The sequence below is a fragment of the Colletotrichum tamarilloi genome (genome assembly GCF_030869305.1).
Source record: "Colletotrichum tamarilloi strain Tom-12 chromosome Unknown Scaffold_59.1, whole genome shotgun sequence".
Lineage (NCBI taxonomy): Eukaryota > Fungi > Ascomycota > Sordariomycetes > Glomerellales > Glomerellaceae > Colletotrichum > Colletotrichum tamarilloi.
In genome coordinates this window covers 52,116-69,928 of record NW_026849441.1, presented here as the reverse complement: position 1 = coordinate 69,928, position 17,813 = coordinate 52,116, and the positions used below count along the sequence as shown (strand labels likewise).

At 54.9% G+C, this 17,813-nt stretch overlaps 7 protein-coding genes across 7 annotated transcripts; 4 read left to right on the top strand and 3 right to left on the bottom strand.

The window, feature by feature from the left end:
- Positions 1-304: 304 nt before the first annotated feature.
- Positions 305-2,353, top strand: CTAM01_11226 (uncharacterized protein; the record flags this gene model as incomplete). Its single annotated transcript, XM_060527237.1, has 1 exon — positions 305-2,353. The coding sequence occupies one exon, from the start codon at positions 305-307 to the stop codon at positions 2,351-2,353; it is 2,049 nt and encodes a 682-aa protein (XP_060378091.1).
- A 1,454-nt stretch (positions 2,354-3,807) lies between these two features.
- CTAM01_11225 (cyclopropane-fatty-acyl-phospholipid synthase) lies at positions 3,808-5,479 on the bottom strand (the record flags this gene model as incomplete). Its single annotated transcript, XM_060527236.1, has 2 exons — positions 3,808-5,232; positions 5,357-5,479. The coding sequence occupies 2 exons, from the start codon at positions 5,477-5,479 to the stop codon at positions 3,808-3,810; spliced, it is 1,548 nt and encodes a 515-aa protein (XP_060378090.1).
- A 949-nt stretch (positions 5,480-6,428) lies between these two features.
- Positions 6,429-6,668, top strand: CTAM01_11224 (uncharacterized protein; the record flags this gene model as incomplete). Its single annotated transcript, XM_060527235.1, has 1 exon — positions 6,429-6,668. The coding sequence occupies one exon, from the start codon at positions 6,429-6,431 to the stop codon at positions 6,666-6,668; it is 240 nt and encodes a 79-aa protein (XP_060378089.1).
- Positions 6,669-6,977: 309 nt separating this feature from the next.
- Positions 6,978-7,985, top strand: CTAM01_11223 (threonine dehydratase catabolic; the record flags this gene model as incomplete). Its single annotated transcript, XM_060527234.1, has 1 exon — positions 6,978-7,985. The coding sequence occupies one exon, from the start codon at positions 6,978-6,980 to the stop codon at positions 7,983-7,985; it is 1,008 nt and encodes a 335-aa protein (XP_060378088.1).
- A 331-nt stretch (positions 7,986-8,316) lies between these two features.
- CTAM01_11222 (uncharacterized protein) lies at positions 8,317-9,762 on the bottom strand (the record flags this gene model as incomplete). The annotated part of the gene is made up of 2 exons (XM_060527233.1): positions 8,317-8,770; positions 8,834-9,762. 2 exons carry the CDS (start codon positions 9,760-9,762, stop codon positions 8,317-8,319), a joined length of 1,383 nt encoding a protein of 460 aa, XP_060378087.1.
- A 2,156-nt stretch (positions 9,763-11,918) lies between these two features.
- CTAM01_11221 (RTA1 domain-containing protein) lies at positions 11,919-13,331 on the bottom strand (the record flags this gene model as incomplete). The annotated part of the gene is made up of 4 exons (XM_060527232.1): positions 11,919-12,329; positions 12,459-12,832; positions 12,913-13,048; positions 13,107-13,331. The coding sequence occupies 4 exons, from the start codon at positions 13,329-13,331 to the stop codon at positions 11,919-11,921; spliced, it is 1,146 nt and encodes a 381-aa protein (XP_060378086.1).
- A 1,484-nt stretch (positions 13,332-14,815) lies between these two features.
- CTAM01_11220 (ion transporter) lies at positions 14,816-17,206 on the top strand (the record flags this gene model as incomplete). The annotated part of the gene is made up of 4 exons (XM_060527231.1): positions 14,816-14,952; positions 15,082-15,216; positions 15,314-16,140; positions 16,200-17,206. 4 exons carry the CDS (start codon positions 14,816-14,818, stop codon positions 17,204-17,206), a joined length of 2,106 nt encoding a protein of 701 aa, XP_060378085.1.
- Positions 17,207-17,813: the final 607 nt, after the last annotated feature.

Here is a 17,813-nt window from a genome sequence, read left to right as displayed (position 1 = left end):
TAGATTTCTCACAGTAAACGATTTAGTATTAGGAACAGGGGGTTTCGTGATAAATCAGGCTTTCACATCACTGGTTCGTGCCGAACGACCAATGAAATATGCCTCATGTGATTCAAAGGTGCAGGCTGCCTTTCGCGAACCACCAGGGATCTTTCAGCTCCTTTCCCCCACATTCTTCTCAGCCCATTCCAAAATCCTTCCAACTTACAAGAATCGCCGACTCTTGGCTCGGAAATCAGACTATTTGTAATCCAACGCGTTTCTTCCATGGTCGCTATCGCGACATCTTCATATCTCGCGAAACATGTTCACCCAGGCTCCTCTCAACAAAGATCGGCGAGAAATCAGGCTCGTCCAAATTCGCCCCTTGGTTGATGGACAAGTCAGTGCTAAGAACACGATTGCACTTGACATCAAACATGCCTCGCTAGATGAGCCGGGACTGTCATACGCGGCGCTCTCGTACGTGTGGGGGAGCGCCACTAACACCACAGCCATCGAAATCGAGGGCGCCTCTTTCAACGCCACGTTGAACCTCCACCTTGCGCTCAAGCAACTTCGAATGAACGCAGTAGACTCTTGGCTCTGGATTGATGCCATCTGTATAAAACAGACTGACTTGAAGGAGAAGAGCTGGCAGATCAACGCTATGCGGGACATCTATAGCGGCGCTGACATGGTCTACATGTGGCTGGGTTCCGGAACCGAGAACAGTGACGCGGCCATGGATTTCCTGTCTCGGACAGGAAAGAGACTCCTCAAGTACCTTCCTGAAGATCTACGGTCGGACCACGAAATTGACAGAATGCTCTACGGGTACGTTGCAAGTTACCTCGGTCAGTTAATCGGAACAAATGCTTTCATCCGCGAGCCAGGAGATCCGGCGAATTTGGCAGAAAGAATCCCAGTTGACTCCGGGTTGGACACAACTCCATACGAACGCGGGGTGGAAGACCTGCCATTCTTCCCAGTGGCCGCGTACGAGACCCTGTGTGACTTTCTTGCTCCCAAGTCACCATCCATCAATAAAGGCATCCGCGACCTCCTGGCTAGAGACTACTGGCAGCGCATCTGGATCGTACAAGAAGTCTGCCTGGCCCGGAAGACCTGTGTAATGTCTGGCAGCAAGAGTGTTTCTCTTGACGCACTGGACGCTACCGTGGAGTTACTCTGGAGGATGCGCAGTATAATTCCTTACAACAGTCCGTTCTATTCCATGATCGACAAAAGTATTCCGCTAAGTGTCAATCATCTGACACCTCTGAGAGTTCGGCGTCAACACCAAAAGGGGTTGATTGTGAACTTGGTAGATATCCTGTGGACCGCGGAAGAACCGCCAAAGCGGCCTCATTATTCCGCCACGGATCCGAGAGACATCGCTTTCGGGCTGCTTGGTGTGCTTGCAGACCACGAAAGGAACGTACTCCGGGCGGACTACTTTATCACGCGGAAAGAGGTGTTTGTGGAAATCACGGCAACCATGCTGAGTAACCCTGTCGAGAGCGAGACATTACCCAACTTTACCCTCGACTGTATCACTCCGGGAAGCCCAAACGGTAGGCTTCCGACGTGGGTTCCGGACTGGCAAGAGATCGGTCGACACGGCCTAGTGACGTGGCCAATTAGCTACGGTACAGGATTCAAAGCGACTGCATCGAGACGGCAATCCCGAAGGGCACTGTACTCTGTAGTGAGAGGCGTAAAACCAAGCATCCTACAGCGAGGCTGTTATGTCGATAGAATCACCGAGGTGATGAAACCCCACGAGTGGACTCGGTCCGATGACTACTCGTGGCCCCGAATGAACGACCCCGACAACTGGTTCTTTTCAATCGCAGAATTTGTAGGACTCGGACCGGAGCCTAGCCCCGAGGAAGACTACGTTTGGCGGATGATCGCGCCCGCCAATGATTGGAGCTCCGGTACGAGCATGGAGGGCTTCGATGCGGTAGGCAAAGTCCCGGGGCTCCTTCGCAAAGTCATGCGGGTTCAGGACGTGAAGATCGCCGACCTAACCGGCGCAGAGGTTAAGTTCATCTTCGACAACAGCAAAGACGGAAATATAGATGACGAGGCTCTAGAGCTGTTTGGGCAAAGATGGAGGTATCATCTGACTCATCAAAACACAAACCGAACACTTTTCAAGACAGCGAATGGGATGCTTGGTCTTGGGCATGCTGGGGTTGAGGTCGACGATGTTGTGGCCTTGATCTGGAAGGCGCCTTCGCCAATCATCCTAAAACGGCGGGTTGAAGGAGGTTTTTACTTCAAAGGAGGTGCAAATGTAGACGGCATCATGCATGGAGAGTTCCTCGATACTAAGCCGGGTGAAGTGGAGTTTAGAATATTCTAATGTGTTCGTGTTGGAATTGTACCATGTGCTCTTGAGATTCACAGGTCTGCGTCTGACTTCTACTCAGTGGTCTACGGATCGGTTCACCCACACTCGTTACAAGAACCCCAACGCTATCGTTCTCTCTATTACGAGGCTGTTGCTGAGTCGAAGTACAAATTATAACGATACAGCCGCAGACTTAATTTCCACAAGTTCAATCAAGTTATAAGGTCGCACTTCAAACTTCGGTGCCATTCGTAAGTAACCTCCAGATGCAAACGCCGCCATTTGGATAGGCGCGCTGTCTGCATCAGCGTTGCAAAGCCGACGGGTTATCCAACTACTACAATCCCATGTCAATGCACGCATGCTACCTTAGCTTATGATTATCATGCGAGACGCCTTCGTATTTTTTAAACCTAGATTGCACTATCAAACTCATCTATGACGATCGATTCCGAAGAAGAAAGGCGTAGCTTAAGGTCCGGTATTCACAACGGCCTCCTCAGCCGCCTCCTATGCCAGAGCGGCCAACCTATCCCGGTCGCAAAGAATTCACTACAGCCAGCCGCCGGCATCTTCGGGAAAAACAAAGCTGTTAAAGTGGCATCATCTCGAGCAAGTTCACTTGAGAGGATGGGTAAAGGAAACGGGTTGCTTGCGACGAAAGAACCTTGTAGGTCTTCAGGGGTTACTTCCCTTGAGGAGTTCTTGACGTCGAAGGAGAAACATCTCCTCATCAACCGCAACAAGACCGTCTAGGCTTCCTAGGCTTATTGCAAAGACACGGTCGCGTGACGAAAAGAACTAGCGGGAGCGGCATACCTGGCACGATGAGGAAGAGAGAAGGTGAAGGCGTGAGGAAGTCAATCTGTGAACGCAGAGTTCGGTCAGGACAGTATCAAAGTGGAGAACCGGGGATCACGACTCTCATCCGAGTAAGCGAGATGGAAGACATCACAATAACGGCATACACCGAACTTAGAAAAGCGAAGCAACTCGAAGCAGGATCAACTAGTAACTTTTGTCTCATTAACATCAACAACATGTCGACATTCGTGAACACCTTTCCTCCCCTATATCTAAGGAACCCGGTAACGAAACCGGGACTCTAGCACTGGAGCACTGTGGGAGGGTTCAGAACCATCCCGCGCGTCTCGTTCTCTCTCTCTCTATCTAGCCTGTGTATGGGATCAAAAACTTTTATAATAAAGCCCCGACCTCCAAAATATGACAACGTAAAAGCCCGTTCCCCTCCGCCCCGCCCCATCTTCTTGTTTTGCCATCCCTCGGCCCCAGGAGCCAGATGAGAGAAAAGATAGAAAAACCTTGGTCGGGTCGCCGCGGGAGGACAAAAGGGGAGGGGGAGGAAAATCATTCATTTCCATTCATGGACACATACAGCCATTTTCCTCACACTCTTACACTCTCACACATAAAAAAGTGGAGGGTGCGTCGCGTGATTTCTGCAATTACGTCGACCGGGGGAAGACAGCCTTGCCAGCAGCCTTGGCGGCGGCGAGGGCGCCAGACAGGCCAAACTGGGAAGAGAAGCCGTCGATGCGGTGGGTGGCGTTGAGGTTCTTGACGACGACCATCTGGAAGCAGGTGGCGCTGCCCTGGCGGGAGGCGATGACGGACCAGGCGAGGAAAAGCTCCCAGATGCGGTACCACTTCTGGCCGTACTTTGCGTGGACGGTCTCGGAGTTGCCGAGCCAGTTGCGGTACCAGCGCCAGAGGGTGCCCGAGTAGTGGACGCCGACGGTGTCGATGCTCTTGATCTCCCAGCCGGCGCTCTCGAGGCAGCCGACGTAGTTGGCGAGCGGGGTGGAAGCGTCGGCGCCGGGGAAGATGTGCTTGTTGAGGTAGAGACCCCAGATGAAGTCCTCGTACTGCCAGGCCTTGCGGAGACCGGAGAGCTGGACGTACATGGCGCCGTCGTCCTCGAGCATGTCATAGCACTGGCGGAAGAAGGTGGTGAGTCTGCGGATACCGACGTGCTCGCCCATCTCGAGCTGGGAGATCTTGTTGAACTTCTTGGTGGGGATGTCGCGGTAGTCCATGCAGAGGATCTGGCTCTGGCTCTCGGGGATGCCGGCGCGGCGGAGGCCGTCGTTACCCCAGGCGGCCTGGTTGCTGGCGATGGTGGCACCGGTGACCTTGGCTCCGTAGTTGACACTGGCGAACTTGGCGAGGGTGCCCCAACCGCAGCCGATATCGAGCATGGTCTCGCCCTCCTTCAGGCCGAGCTTCTCGCAAACGACGGCCATCTTGTTGTCCTGCATCTCCTCGAGGGTCTCCTCGCGGCTGAGGTCGGAGAAGAGACCACTGGTGTAGACCATGCGGGGACCGAGGAAGTAGGAGTAGTGGTCGTTACCCTTGTCGTAGGTGGGCTTGATCTGGTCCTCATCCTGCTGGCGGGAGTGGAAGATGACATCGGGAGCGAACTCGAGGAAGATGAAGCGGAACAGGGAGTAGGTGAAGGCAAAGTTGGACCAGTCGTGGCGGTACTCGAGGGCGTCGAGGAGGTCGCCGTTGATGTCGACGAGGCCCTCGGTGTAGAGCTCAGCGAAAGTCTGAATGGGGATCTTGTTGCGGCCGCTGTACTGCTTGCGGTCCTCCTCGTTCTTGAAGGTGAGGTAGTGCTCGACGGGGCGGCCGGGGAGCTTGGCCTTGTCGTTGATGCGGGGAGAGAACCTCGAGGAGACGGTCCAGAAGGCGATCAGGAGGGGGACGACGAAGAGGATGAAGAAGAAGATGAAGGTCTTGAGACCGCCGCCGAAGATGCGGGTGACCCAGAGAGGGACACCGGCGAGGACAGCTCCGAGGATCCAGTTGGAGAAGGATTCATTGCCAGGGCCCTCGGCAGGCAGAGGAGGGTTGTTGATGGTGGGGTACTGGATAGGAGAAGGTCAGCTTTGGGTCAGAGACGCAGGGAGGCAAGAAATTGAGCTTGTCTGTGATTGCTCGCAGTCGATTGAGTCAATCCGCGGGATAGGGGTTTTGGTAGAAAGTCCTTACGTTGGTGGTCTTGACACCGCAGTCCTCGCCAGTGCTGAACGTGGAGGGCTTCGCGGCAGGGGTCGCGATGAAGGTGATGTCACCCTCAAGCTGCGCGCCGTCCTTGCGCTTTTCGTCAGCCATGATGGACGATGTAAGCTGATGGTGCTTATGTTAGAAAGGAAAGCTCCGCGGTTTCGATCTTTGTTGCGCGCAGCTTCGTTTCCTAACCGCGTATCGGGATACAAAGGAGGAAAGGTGGTTGGAGATGTAGTTGGAGACACCGCCTGTGGAAAAGGTGTGGACAGATTTAAAGCTGGAGCTGTTTCCGACGCGGGTCGCGACCACCAACAGAATTTGGGGGGGCCCTTGGCCCTTTTCGGGGGGGCTACGGGGGCCTACGGGGGGGTGGTAACGGGGTGGTTTACTTGGCTTCTAGCAGCGTTTCTGTCTTGGCCTAACCGCATTGTGTGTTTCTCGGACGCCGCTGGGCCCGCTTTTGTGGGCAATTTTATGCAGGGGCGCTGATAAAAGAGGGCAACGTCGCACACAACTGGCTGAAGTGGCCCTGGCAAGCCCAAGGACCCCTGCGGGCAATGCACCGCCAAGTCAGTTGAGGCCACGAAGTCACCAACTGTCAGGAAAGAATTCACGAAAAAAAGTCTTCACCGCCCGGAGGCCGGAGGGGTATACGGTATATCGTATGGGTGGCTCTTCTGGCCTTTCTAGACCGTCCAATCCTCCAAGGTCTCGACATTCCCCAGATCTTGGTTGAGACTTGATAGCCAGCAACACACAGCGTTGCACAGAACGGTAGACCGTAGAACCTAACCATCCAATTTCACCCTTCCGGGTTGTGGGTTTAGATAGCCCGGGCGTTCAACAGGACCTATCCATGTTGCGTCTTGAAATGATGATGGCCACGTTGAGCCAATCAAACAATGTCAATTTGCGAAATCAGCCAGGCCAGAATGAGCGGTGATGGGATTCAATCATAAGGTAGCGAAATGACGCCTCATTGTAATTGTGCCGTTCAAATATGCATCTTGTTTTTTGCATGACAGTAAATGCTGAATCCGATTTCGGCCGAGAAATGGCACGAGCTCAGGGTCCAAGGAACCTTATCTCAAAGTGCCCTGCCTTATCAATAGCCCAGATTGCTCCGGATCCGATCCGGGGTTCATCCGGGTTCCCGGGTCCCGGGACGGCGTTAGTGGATACATCTAACGGCATTGTGGGCCCCGCCGTTGCCGACCCAAGTCGCACTCGAACAACGATAAGTCCGGCCCGGTTCCGAGCCATCGTTACACTGCAGACGGTGCTGGGACTTTAGTCGGAAGGATCCGGCGCCTTGCATCACTAAACGGTAAATGGCACTCAAGCCAATCAGGAATGCAGCCTTTTGAGTGGGTCGTCCGTCATCAACAGGGCGTATGGAGTACCTTAACAGATCCAAAGTCCCGTAGTCCCTGATTCGTACATCTCCAAGACGTCCTCAGAGTGTTCTATAAAGTACTTGCGTAGATACATCGTTTACAACCAGGTTTGGTTTTACATCTTCAGCTCGGTCTACAGTACCATACTACCGTGGTCCAACATTTCCAATCGCTCAAATTCGAAATCTCCATCACCACACACCACCATGTCCCTCTCAATCCACGAAGTAGCAGCCAGCGCAGTCCAAGCCAGGTCCCGCATCGCCTCCCACATCTACACAACCCCCCTCCTCCCAGCCCGCACAACAGGCCGCGACGCCAACGCCCGCGTCCTCTTCAAAGCAGAAAACTTCCAACTCACAGGCTCCTTTAAACTCCGCGGCGCAACCTCCAAAATCTCCGCATCCCAAGCCACCGACTCCGACTCTCATAACAACAACCAAAAGCTCATCACAGCATCCTCGGGAAACCACGGCATCGGCGCCGCCCACGCAGCTCACGCCCTAAACCGCTCCCTCACCGTCGTCCTCCCAGAAACGGTCTTCCCCGCCAAACTCGCCAAAATCAAGTCCCTCGGCGCGACCGTTATCCTCCACGGCACAGAAACAGGTCTCGCGGAGCAACACGCCCAACACCTCGCCGCCTCGGAGGGTTACACCTACATCTCGCCCTACAACGACCCCCTAGTCGTCGCAGGCCAGGGCACGATCGCTCTCGAGATCCTAGAACAGTGCGCCGCGCAGGGAATCCGCCCGCTCGACAACATCTTCATCGCCATGGGCGGCGGGGGACTCATCAGCGGCATCGGGTCCGTTCTCAAGGCATTCGCTCCGCACGTGAGAATCTACGGCGTCGCGGCGACGAACTCGCAGGCTCTTGCGGAGTCTATCCGTGCCGGGAAGGTTGTGGAGACGGAGCATTTGCCTACGCTTGCTGAGGCGGTGGCGGGCGGGATGGACGAGGACTCGATTACGCTGCCGCTTGCGAGGGAAGTGGTGGATCGAGTTGTTGGTTGTAGCGAGGAGGAAATTGCGGACGCGATGAGGAGGATCGCGGTGGAGGAGAATATGGTTGTCGAGGGGGCTGCTGCGTTGGCGTTGGCAGGGTTTGAGAAGGTTAAGGAGGATGTTGAAGGCCAGACGAGTGTTATTTTGCTTTGTGGGGGAAACGTTGATCAGGGGGTTGTGAAGAAGATTGTATATGGGCTGGACTAGCAAGGGTAATTTGGATCTGGGCTGTGTAGACTCTATCTCTTTATAGCTGCTGAACTGCTTCATAGGCATGGTAAGTGTCGAGAGTTTTATAGAGCTGGGCTCAAGATAGCAGCCATGGGCTAGGCAGGAGAGAGCCAACAACATGTTAGATTTCCAATAGAGAAATATCAAATGATGTGATACGAATTATTTACGTATTAGGAGCATCGCAACTCCGAGACTACCAGGGCCAATTTTGTCCCTCCTTGATGATGTCAAAATATATCCAAAACTCCAAGACACCAGAGCCTGACCGAACCAACCCACCCAAACCTCCTGACCTCATACCATCTTACATCCACATCAGATTCCGGCTCTGCCTCCGGTTCTGCTGCCACAACGGCCTCTCCTCAGACCCATCAGCCCGTTGGCCCGCATTCGTCGCCCCAGCGCCAGCGCCGTAAGGGCTCCCATCCGTACCCGAACTGGTCGCTCTGTGTCCCCCTTCACCCCCACGCCCAACAGCGTCATTATACCCTCTGGAAAACTCCTCCATCTCGCCGTGGTGCGTGAGCGGGGTGTCGTCCCCCGTCGACCGGGACGCGCCGGACGCAGAGGCGCCGCTGGCGGGGTTATATCCTCCGTGGGGGGCGGACGACGGCGGGCTGTTGGCGGATCGGCCTCCGCTGATGGAGGTGGTATTGCCGTGGGCGCCTGGCATCATGGATGGGTGGCCGTAGCCTGCCTGGTCGAACATCACCTCGCCGCCGGGCACGGGTGTGAAGTCCTTTTGGTTGGTTTGGGGGCTGCGAAGAAGTTAGTTTCGTTGACTTGATGATTATGGTGTCATGGACAGGTTTTGGACTTACACATAGGTGGGACCTTTGCCAGCGCCAGGACCGAGACGCTTGTTGCCACGCTTGCGCTTGCGCATCCAGAGTGCTACTGAGACGAGGGCGACGAATACAGCGCAGCCGCCGATAACACCACCGATAATGCCCCCGTTACGTCTCAGTCCTGCCGCGGCAGCCTCGGCATTTACTGGAGGAGCGCTGCTAGTGGCTGCTGGCGCAGACGAGGTTGATGACTCTGATGACGTTGTGGAGGTGGTTGAAGATGAGCTGGTCGTGGAGCTGGTGGTTGAGCTCGAAGAGCTTGTAGTCGTAGAAGAACTGCTCGACGAGCTTGAGCTGCTGGAGGAAGAGCTACTCGATGAAGCGGTCTCCTGTCTCGTGACGAGGCCTGAGATGTGCGTGATGGCCACCGTGGTGCTGAGTCCTGAAGCAGTAGCAGCAACAGTCGTACCCTGACTTGTCGTGCCGCATCCATACTGGTAAGCACCGCCATCGAAACTATTGCGGTAGCAGACATTAGAGCCCTGGCAAGTGAAGATGTACGGATCCGAAGCGGTTTGAGTGGGGCTGTTCTCGTCGACACAGCTCGTGTAGACACCCGTCGTACAGGCGGCGCCGTTCGGGCAGCAGCCAATGGCCGAGACGGAAGCGTCCATGGCGCAGTGGGAACCAGCAGAGCATGTCGCTGGCAAATTCGGGTCACCGCCGAGGTAACCACAGACTGTGTTGGTGCTATCGTCCTGCCTCCTCATAATACCCAGCCATGGCGCCGGTGTTGCCAGCGGCCAGCTACGGACGTCCAGTGTGCGGTAGGCGATGTGAACTTGAGCATGCTCTGTTTGGCGGGGTAGAGCGCCAGCTTCGGTCAGGGCGAAGATATTCGAGAGCAGCAGTATCGCCGCAGCCGTGGGCGGTAGTCGCGCGAAGCAGTCGTTCAACAACATCTTGTTGTTATGGATACGTAACTCTGCGAGAGGACCTTTTCTCCTAGCTCGGCCCTTCCTGGGACTCTCGTTCCTTTTCCCCGTTCCAAAAAGTAACCTCCGCTGAATACCAGGATGATTTATGACGAGAGTTGTTGCTCAATGGTATCCATATAAATAATAACAGAGCAAAGAAACAAAAGAGACTAGGAGAAGGAGACGGGAAATCTAGAATGATGAGTAGAAGGGTACCAGGATAGGCAAAAAAGGAAAAGAATGAAAAGGAAGAAACCGATGCTGACGAGGGATTGGGCGACGGAGTGTAATTTAGATCGGAACAGGGACCTCTGGAGGGTGGAGGAGGGGGGTGTTCGTCCTCCGGGCCCCCGGGGGGCGACGCCAACGAGGCTGACGCTGATTGGGGAGCTGTGTTTCAAGGATCCTCCGATCGTGAGCATACCAAGATTCGACTCTCACTCGAGAGCAGAAGGGAAGGGGGAGGGGCTGCCGGCCCCTCCTGGGCCCCAAATGCAACAAGAAAGCATGCCGTACTGTCGTACCACAGCCCGCAGATTCGCACCGCTCGGGGCGTTACCGGGGGTCTGAAGATCTCTTGGGATCATTCATACATACATTGGGGTCTTTGGAGGGAACGTTTCTGCCGTGTACCGTGGCGATGAGAGACAAGCGCCCGCCCGGGACCAGTCCGTGCGGATCTGAGAACCGCGCAGGCAGCAGAAAGGCGAGGGAGGCTCGGTGCCGGTGAGAGTGCGAGGTGAGGCTAGTGAGTTCGAGCTACGGATGCTACGTATGAAAAGAAGGATTGGCAGACGGAAGCTAAGAAGAAGGGAAGCCAGGAACAGGCGGAAAGCTTTGGGAACTTTTTTCGCTCGCAATTTGCTTCTACCCACCTACCGGCCGAGCGAGTCGCTCATGCTTTCGACTGGCCTGACCTGAGCTGGTCTGAGTATGATCCTGATTGCTTGATGGGGGGGGGAACAACAAGACATGACGAGAAGCCCGATTGTGATTCGTGAAAGAGTGATCGTCCCGTCGGGCTCGCTCGCCGCTCGCCGTGTCCGGCTGCAGACTTCTGTGCATGGCTCCCGTGGCCTCTGCAGGAGGTGATACAGATCATACAGACACCAGACAGCGGCTGGCCCCCAAGATGCCAAAGCTGTTGTTTCTCCTCTAGTGGAACTTTGAAGTTGTGCCTCAGCCCGCCCCTCCCTCTCTCTTTCTCGTCACCATTGTCTGGAACGATCTTGGGGGCAGCCGTTGGTCTTCCTTCCACGGCCCTTTGTTCTCTCGAGAGTCGCCCAACTTGTCAAACTTGCATGTTGGTTTGGCCGTTCAAGTCCAAGTAGACAGGGATGAGAGAATAAATGATGGAAGAAGTCATTCGATGGGGGATATTGAAGGAGTTGGGGACCCAACGGGGAAATGGAGCTGGATCGTTGGATCGTTGGAAGGAAGTGGGTTTGGGCCAGAGAGCAGGGGCCATTGAGGCGCGTTTGTCCTCGCTTGTTTGCGCTGCCTCCACCAAGCCAGATCCTCCGGACATTATATCGCTTATTTGCACTGTTTTGGATAATGATATATGCAGTATAATCACAGTAGCACAGTGTCCGGTGATCGCAGGCTGGCGGCAGTCATGGTGCTTTTTTTAACACGCGCTAATTCCCGCGCCAGGTGGATCCCCGTGGCGATGCTGTCGAATCGTCAAATCAGATACCTTCCATATTACCTAATCAGGGTCTTACAGTACGTACACACACCACGACATTTGAACTTGCCGCAGCAGCATCATCATCCAAACCTGAAGTGCGATGAACTTATCACAATCCCCCAAAGTCTTCACCTGCGATTATTCGCGCAAGAACCAGAGAACAGATGTGCCGACATACTGCACACGCAGTCCATTCCATTCATGCATGCATGTCAGAAGCAACGCTGTGTTGTTTCATGACGACATTCCCAAGAGTCCGATTGGTGTCAGCACGAACTAGGCACCTGAGGTAAGGTAAGAAGCTTGTTCTCGGACACATCAAAGGTCCATCTAAACTGCCAAAACGCCCGAGCTATTCTACGCTACACTGATTGTACACATGATGCCACAATCCAGGGCAAGGCAAGCAGGTACCTTGGCTCGGAACAGTGGCAGTCATGTTCCCCCTCTAAACATGATGGCTTCCCCTAGCGCCAGTCCTGTCATTGCTGTCATATTCATCCGCCGCCAACGGCCTCTCCTCCAAAGCAACATAGTCACCCTCATCACTATCCACCTCCAAGCCCGCCGCCTTTTCCTTCTTCTTCTTCTGCTCCCTCGCCGCCTTCTTGGCCAGCTTGGACTCCCTCTTGGCAGCCTTCCTCTCCAGCTTCACCTGCTTCTTCTCCTGCCTCGACAGCCGAGGGAACTCGCTGTTGTCGCCCCTGAGCACGATACCCGGATGCACAGCGTTGAGCAGCACGAGCGCGAGCACCATCGGCAGTGCGTCGAGCCCGAACGCGTAGTTCTCGTTTGTCAGAATCGGGTTGTCCATGTTCGCCCCCGGTCCGAACTCGACCAACCGAAAGATGATCCGGATCTCCGCGAAGAATAAGTGTCAGCTCGGTCCGTTCATCCCGTCTTCTTGTCAAACATGTTCTGTCATACAGGGGTGGGGGGATAAGGAGGTGCAGGTTGCAAAGACAACTAAGAAAAGAAAAGAACTCACAATGATGAGAACCAACACCACAAACATCACCAACACCATGGCCCCGATCCGTTTCAAGTTGAGGTTGAATCTCTGTGCCCGCCTCATCTTTACGTAGAAGCGACCCATGAGTCCGCAAAAGACGACAATGAAAGCGAGCTGCAGCCCGCACCCAATCATGTACACCTGCTTGCCGGTCCGCAGGATGGGGTCATCCGATGCGACCTCCGTATTGGACATCATCGCGCCGCCCGCCCCTTGCACCAGGAAGCAGACGACGTCCATGGTGACAAAGATTTTGGTGAGGGCCGTCGCTTTGATGCGGAACACGCGCTGGTCGGGCAGGACGAAGTAGACGAGTCTGGCGGAGAGCATGTAGGCGAATGCATTGATCCCTGGACGGCGTCAGCTTTCTAGCTTGGACTTTGGCTTCTCGTCACGCAGATGTGATACGGAGTCATGTAGTGAAACGAACATAGTGGAGCGAGTAGGAACAAGAGCTGCCCGCCAATCTGGTAACCAATCTGCTGTTGGTCCCTGGCGCCGAGGGACCGGAGAATGAAAGCTATCAGTTCCCACGACGCGCCGACGCAAAGAACCCAGCAGAATCTCTGTCTCGGCATTAGTTTTGGAAGTCATTATGACTGGATGACGAGCAGCATTGCGTACCTTTCTGTAAAGAATGGCTTGGGCAATGTGCGCTACAAACGACATGCCAAAGAGAACGGCAAACGCGACGTTGCCTCCAAAGCTGGGATCAAAGGCGTAGTACGAGTTGCAGGCGTCGATCGGGACGTGTCCGTACTTGCCCGGGACCGCCGTTGTGCATGATGGCAACGAGCCGGACGAAGTTACGCTCGCGGTAGACGCACTGGTAGATGTTGGTGTAGCCATGGTTTGTCTACAGTGAGTTGTGTGTGTTGAAGCTTGTCATCTGAATCCGTCCGAACTCACGTCCGAAGTTGTGGATGTTATATCCAATTCCCCCAACACAGCGTTCGCTCTCGGACATGGCAGACGTTCATCACGAAATGCAGAATGAGGCTCAGCTCTGGGACTTTGGTGTTGGTTTTACTCGTCAAATACAGCGCCGCGCCGCGTCACTGGACGAAAAAAGCCCCCCGAATCCTTCGATAAGCTAGGCAGCCACCCCATTGGATTCGGGTAGAGCACCAAAGTCCCGGTTCGATGGGGCGCAAATGCCAAAGTTCTTAAGCTCAGCCAGCCTTATGACTGATAACGTTCCGCAAGTTGGCGGCTGGCTCATCCTCCACCGTGACGCGGCTCTCTTGAAGCTGCTGCATCTCTAGGGCTGAAGTAGGTACGCGGCGAAGCTCAATACGTGCATAAGGCGTCTTGATAGATACTAGATGACGATCGATGTGTATGTAGATCGAAAGCAAAGACAAGCCTCTTTGGTGGGTACGTCTGAAAGCTCACTTGCCTATTCTGAAATTTCTCTGGCTCGCGAGTGGACGATTGGAAGCCAGGTGTGGCCTGGTGAGAGAAGGGTCCATCGCGAATGCCACGAAAACGTAACGTAAATGGAGGAATGGATGCCGTAATGAGCTTGGCATCGACTGCCGTTTGCGAATATGAGACATTCACTTGGCACTGTGAACTGCAGCAAGATCTTGGGTCATGTCCCCATTACGTGGGTTCGTATGAAGAAAAATCTCACTGTGAGACTCCAAAGAAATGAAGCCATTGACAAGCTCAAGCGGTTATCGTCACAAAATGTGTGATGCTCCTGGCGCATCTTTTTTATTCTTAACAAGGAAGGAAGCCGCTGACCTAAGGGACAGAGGTACTATGTACTGACGCTAGACTCAAACAGACGGAACACCTGCACGGGCCAATGGCAGTCGGTTGATCCGACCCCGCGCAGGTCTCCACCAACGTTCCTCGTTTCCAGTAAAAACAGGGTCCACTTTACCCCTGTTCTGCGCCGCAAAGACCTCCCGTTGCACTCCACTTTGGCACTGGTTGGAGACGGGAAGCTCAGCTATCTTCGTCCTCGGCCGACCGCTTCTCAGCATCCTGTTTTTTCTCTCTCTCTCTCTGTTGACCGCCTCCGTCTCGCGCTTTGCACCGTGGCTGAGTTGGGATCTTCTACTTGCTGCTGCATGTCGTTGCCGTTGCTCGTTTGCTTCCGCAGCTGCAAGTGAGAAATTACGCGGCATATCTTCCCGAGTACCTGATAACCAGATCAACCAGAGCGTGCTGACCGCTTGGCGACCCTGAATTGCTGACCACCGCAAAAAAGGAGGCATCTTTTCTCACGGCTACCCCCATTGGCCAATCCGAGTTGCGTTCCTCTGCTGCAGGATCGCATTGCATACACACGAAAGAAAGGCACCGAGTAAGCACCAGCCAAGATGCCTATCCGCGTCAAGTCCAAGAAAATGCCAAAGTCCCGGGACATGAGCCCCGTGTCCATGCACTTTGACACGTTTGAGCTGCCCGACATTGACACGGACGATACCTTCCGCGAGGTCGTCAAGAAGCTCTCCGTGTAAGTTTTGCGCCCCTTCGTCTCATAGGCATTTCCCCCGTTGAGAGCCGCGATGCTCTCCTACCGCCCGCCGCCCCTGGACGGAAAACGGTTGACCGAGTTTTTGCTGACTTGACGGATCCGGTCTAGATACTTCACCGATGTCATTGTTCTGCCGAGCACCTTTGAGCAGCTGCGTACCACCCAGGCCGGTGAGCCGTTGCGAGTCTTGGTCGATCACTTGAATGCGACCTGCACCAACCGGGCCATCGTCAACGCCCTGCTGTAAGCCAATCTCCCATGCCTCTCATTTACTGTATTCTCCCAAGAGGGTGAAGCGGTAAAACGACCGCACACCAGCTCAGTCTCTAACACATTCCAGCGCCCTAAAATGGCACTATGCCGTCGACGAGGCCGAGTCCAACAAAGGCCTCTGCGAAGCCCGCGCCAACGCCTGTGAGATTGTCGCTTGGCGCTTCCTCACCCGCCTCTCGGAGCGCGAGGCTGTCGATTTCTGCCTCTACGAGATCCCCGACCCCAAGGAGCCGGCCACACCGCCGCCCAACGCGGATCTCGAGAGCAATGAAAACTCCCCTCTGCTCTCCGGCGGCAGCTGGTCCAACCGCAGCGGCAGCCGCCGCGCCTCCGTCCGCCCGGGAAGCAGCGCCAAGCGCTACCAGCTCTTGTCCTCACTCTCCAGGCTCACCATGAGCATGCACGCCGACCAGGACGAGGAAGAGGAGGACGACCCGACCTCGCCCTTCACCAACCTCAACGCTCTCGAGATCGCCGCCGTCGCCGACGCCAAGCGCTTCCTCAGCCAGCACGTTGTGCAGAAGATTGTCACGGGCATCTGGAACGGCGACATCATCTTCTGGGACAGCCTCTCGGTCCACGCCGAGAAGAAGCCCCGCTTCTACAACGCCCACACGACCGACATCTTTTCCCGCCTGCGCGTGCCAAAGTACCTCAAGTTCTGGGAGGCCTTCTTCTTCTTCATCTTCCTGTGCCTCTACTACTCCGTCCTCGTCACCCAGAACACCGAACGCATCACCCACAACGAAATCGTCCTGTACGTCTGGCTCGCTGCCTTCCTCTACGATGAGCTCAGCGAGTGGGCCGATGCCGGAACCATCTTCTATGCCACGGACATTTGGAACCTGTTTGACATGATCATGATAGGCATCGGTATCACCTTTGCCGTTCTGCGTAAGCAAGCCCCTTCCCTCGTCATCTCCTCCCTACAACGAGCTAACACTTTATCACAGGCGTTATCGGTATTGCCAACCACGACATGAAGATGACCGACACTGCCTTCAACGTCTTTGCTCTGGAGGCTCTCTTCATGGTCCCGCGCGTGTTCTCTCTCCTCAGCTTGTCGCCCTACTGGGGAACCCTTATCCCGTGCCTGAAAGAAATGAGCAAGGATTTCATCAAGTTCATGGTCCTCGTCGTCATCATCTACCTCGGCTTCCTCACCACCTTCTCCCTCATCGGCCAGGACGCCTACACCTTTTCCCACATGACCATGATCCTCACAAAGATCTTCTTCGGCTCCTCCTACGTCGGCATCGAAATCATGGACGACATCGACAAGGTCTTTGGCCCCCCTCTCATGATCATGTTCATCATCCTCTCCTCCTTCCTCCTCATGGGCTCCCTGACCGGTATGCTCTCCAACTCCTTCTCCCGCGTAATCACCCACGCCCGCGAGGAGTACCTCTACGTCTACAGCGTCTACGTCCTCGAGGCCTCGACCAGCAACCGCCTCACCCACTTCTACCCGCCCTTCAACCTCATCGCCCTCGTCATCTTCCGCCCTCTCCGCCTCTTCCTCCCTTCAGACGACAAGTTTCGCCACAGCCGCATCATCCTCCTCAAGGCCACCCACCTCCCCATCGTCGGCATGATCCAGCTCTACGAGAGCATCCGCAGCCGCGTACACTCGGACGAGTACGCCGGCTTCAAGGGACCCCGAGGTCTCACCGGCGCCACGAAGCAGCGCTCCCTCGGCGTCTTCCAGGCGAACCGCCCGTCGTCGGGATACCGCGCGGGAGGAAGATCCCCGCGCCCCGCGGAGCGCGACAATCATCCCTCGTCGCACCACTCGTCGCGCCCGCAGACCCGCGCCGCGGAAGCCGACGACATGGACGCGCCGTCCGTGGTCGAGGTGCGCATCTCGGAGCTCACTGACAAGATTGATAAGCTCACTGCGCTCGTCGAGGCTCTGCAGTCGCAGACGCAGCCTGGTACCTCCCCCTCCGCCTCCTCTTGAAAGCTGGACTGCGATGGTCCATCCGTCTTGGTCTAGACAGGTAATGTTCGACCTTGCCCGAATTGGCCACTTTTCATCTTTGGCTTGATGTCAGGATAGTGTGTCTTACGCGCGCATGTGCGTCTGTGTATGTGTGTATGTGTCTCGTCGATCAGTGAGAATCTTGGTTGGATATATCTGCATTGCCCGGTGCATCTTCGGTGCTTGTCTTTCTGTTTTTGGTTTTTGTTTTCAGTTCGATGTGCATATGCATTTTGCTCTTTTCTGGATGAGATGAAAGTATGTGAGACTTGGATGTAGTCATGCTGATGCTAATGTTTTCTCGTGATCATTGGACGTCTTTTGAGTTGGTTGTTAGTTGGCCCTTGCAGTGATAAGCGAGCAACTTGTTAATTTTGGGAGAATCATGTTTTGAGTAGCGCTGGTGTTGTAGTACGTTAGCGAATCAAATTTGGTCTTGCTATGATTTTACATCAATAACATGCATCTTCTTAGACGTGACGTGCCAGAATCCAAATCTGGTTGCACTCAACATTTGCGGTATTAGCTTCCCTGTAAGCGGAGGCACGAAGGGAATTGCAGACACATCTCCTTCGATTTTGAAGAA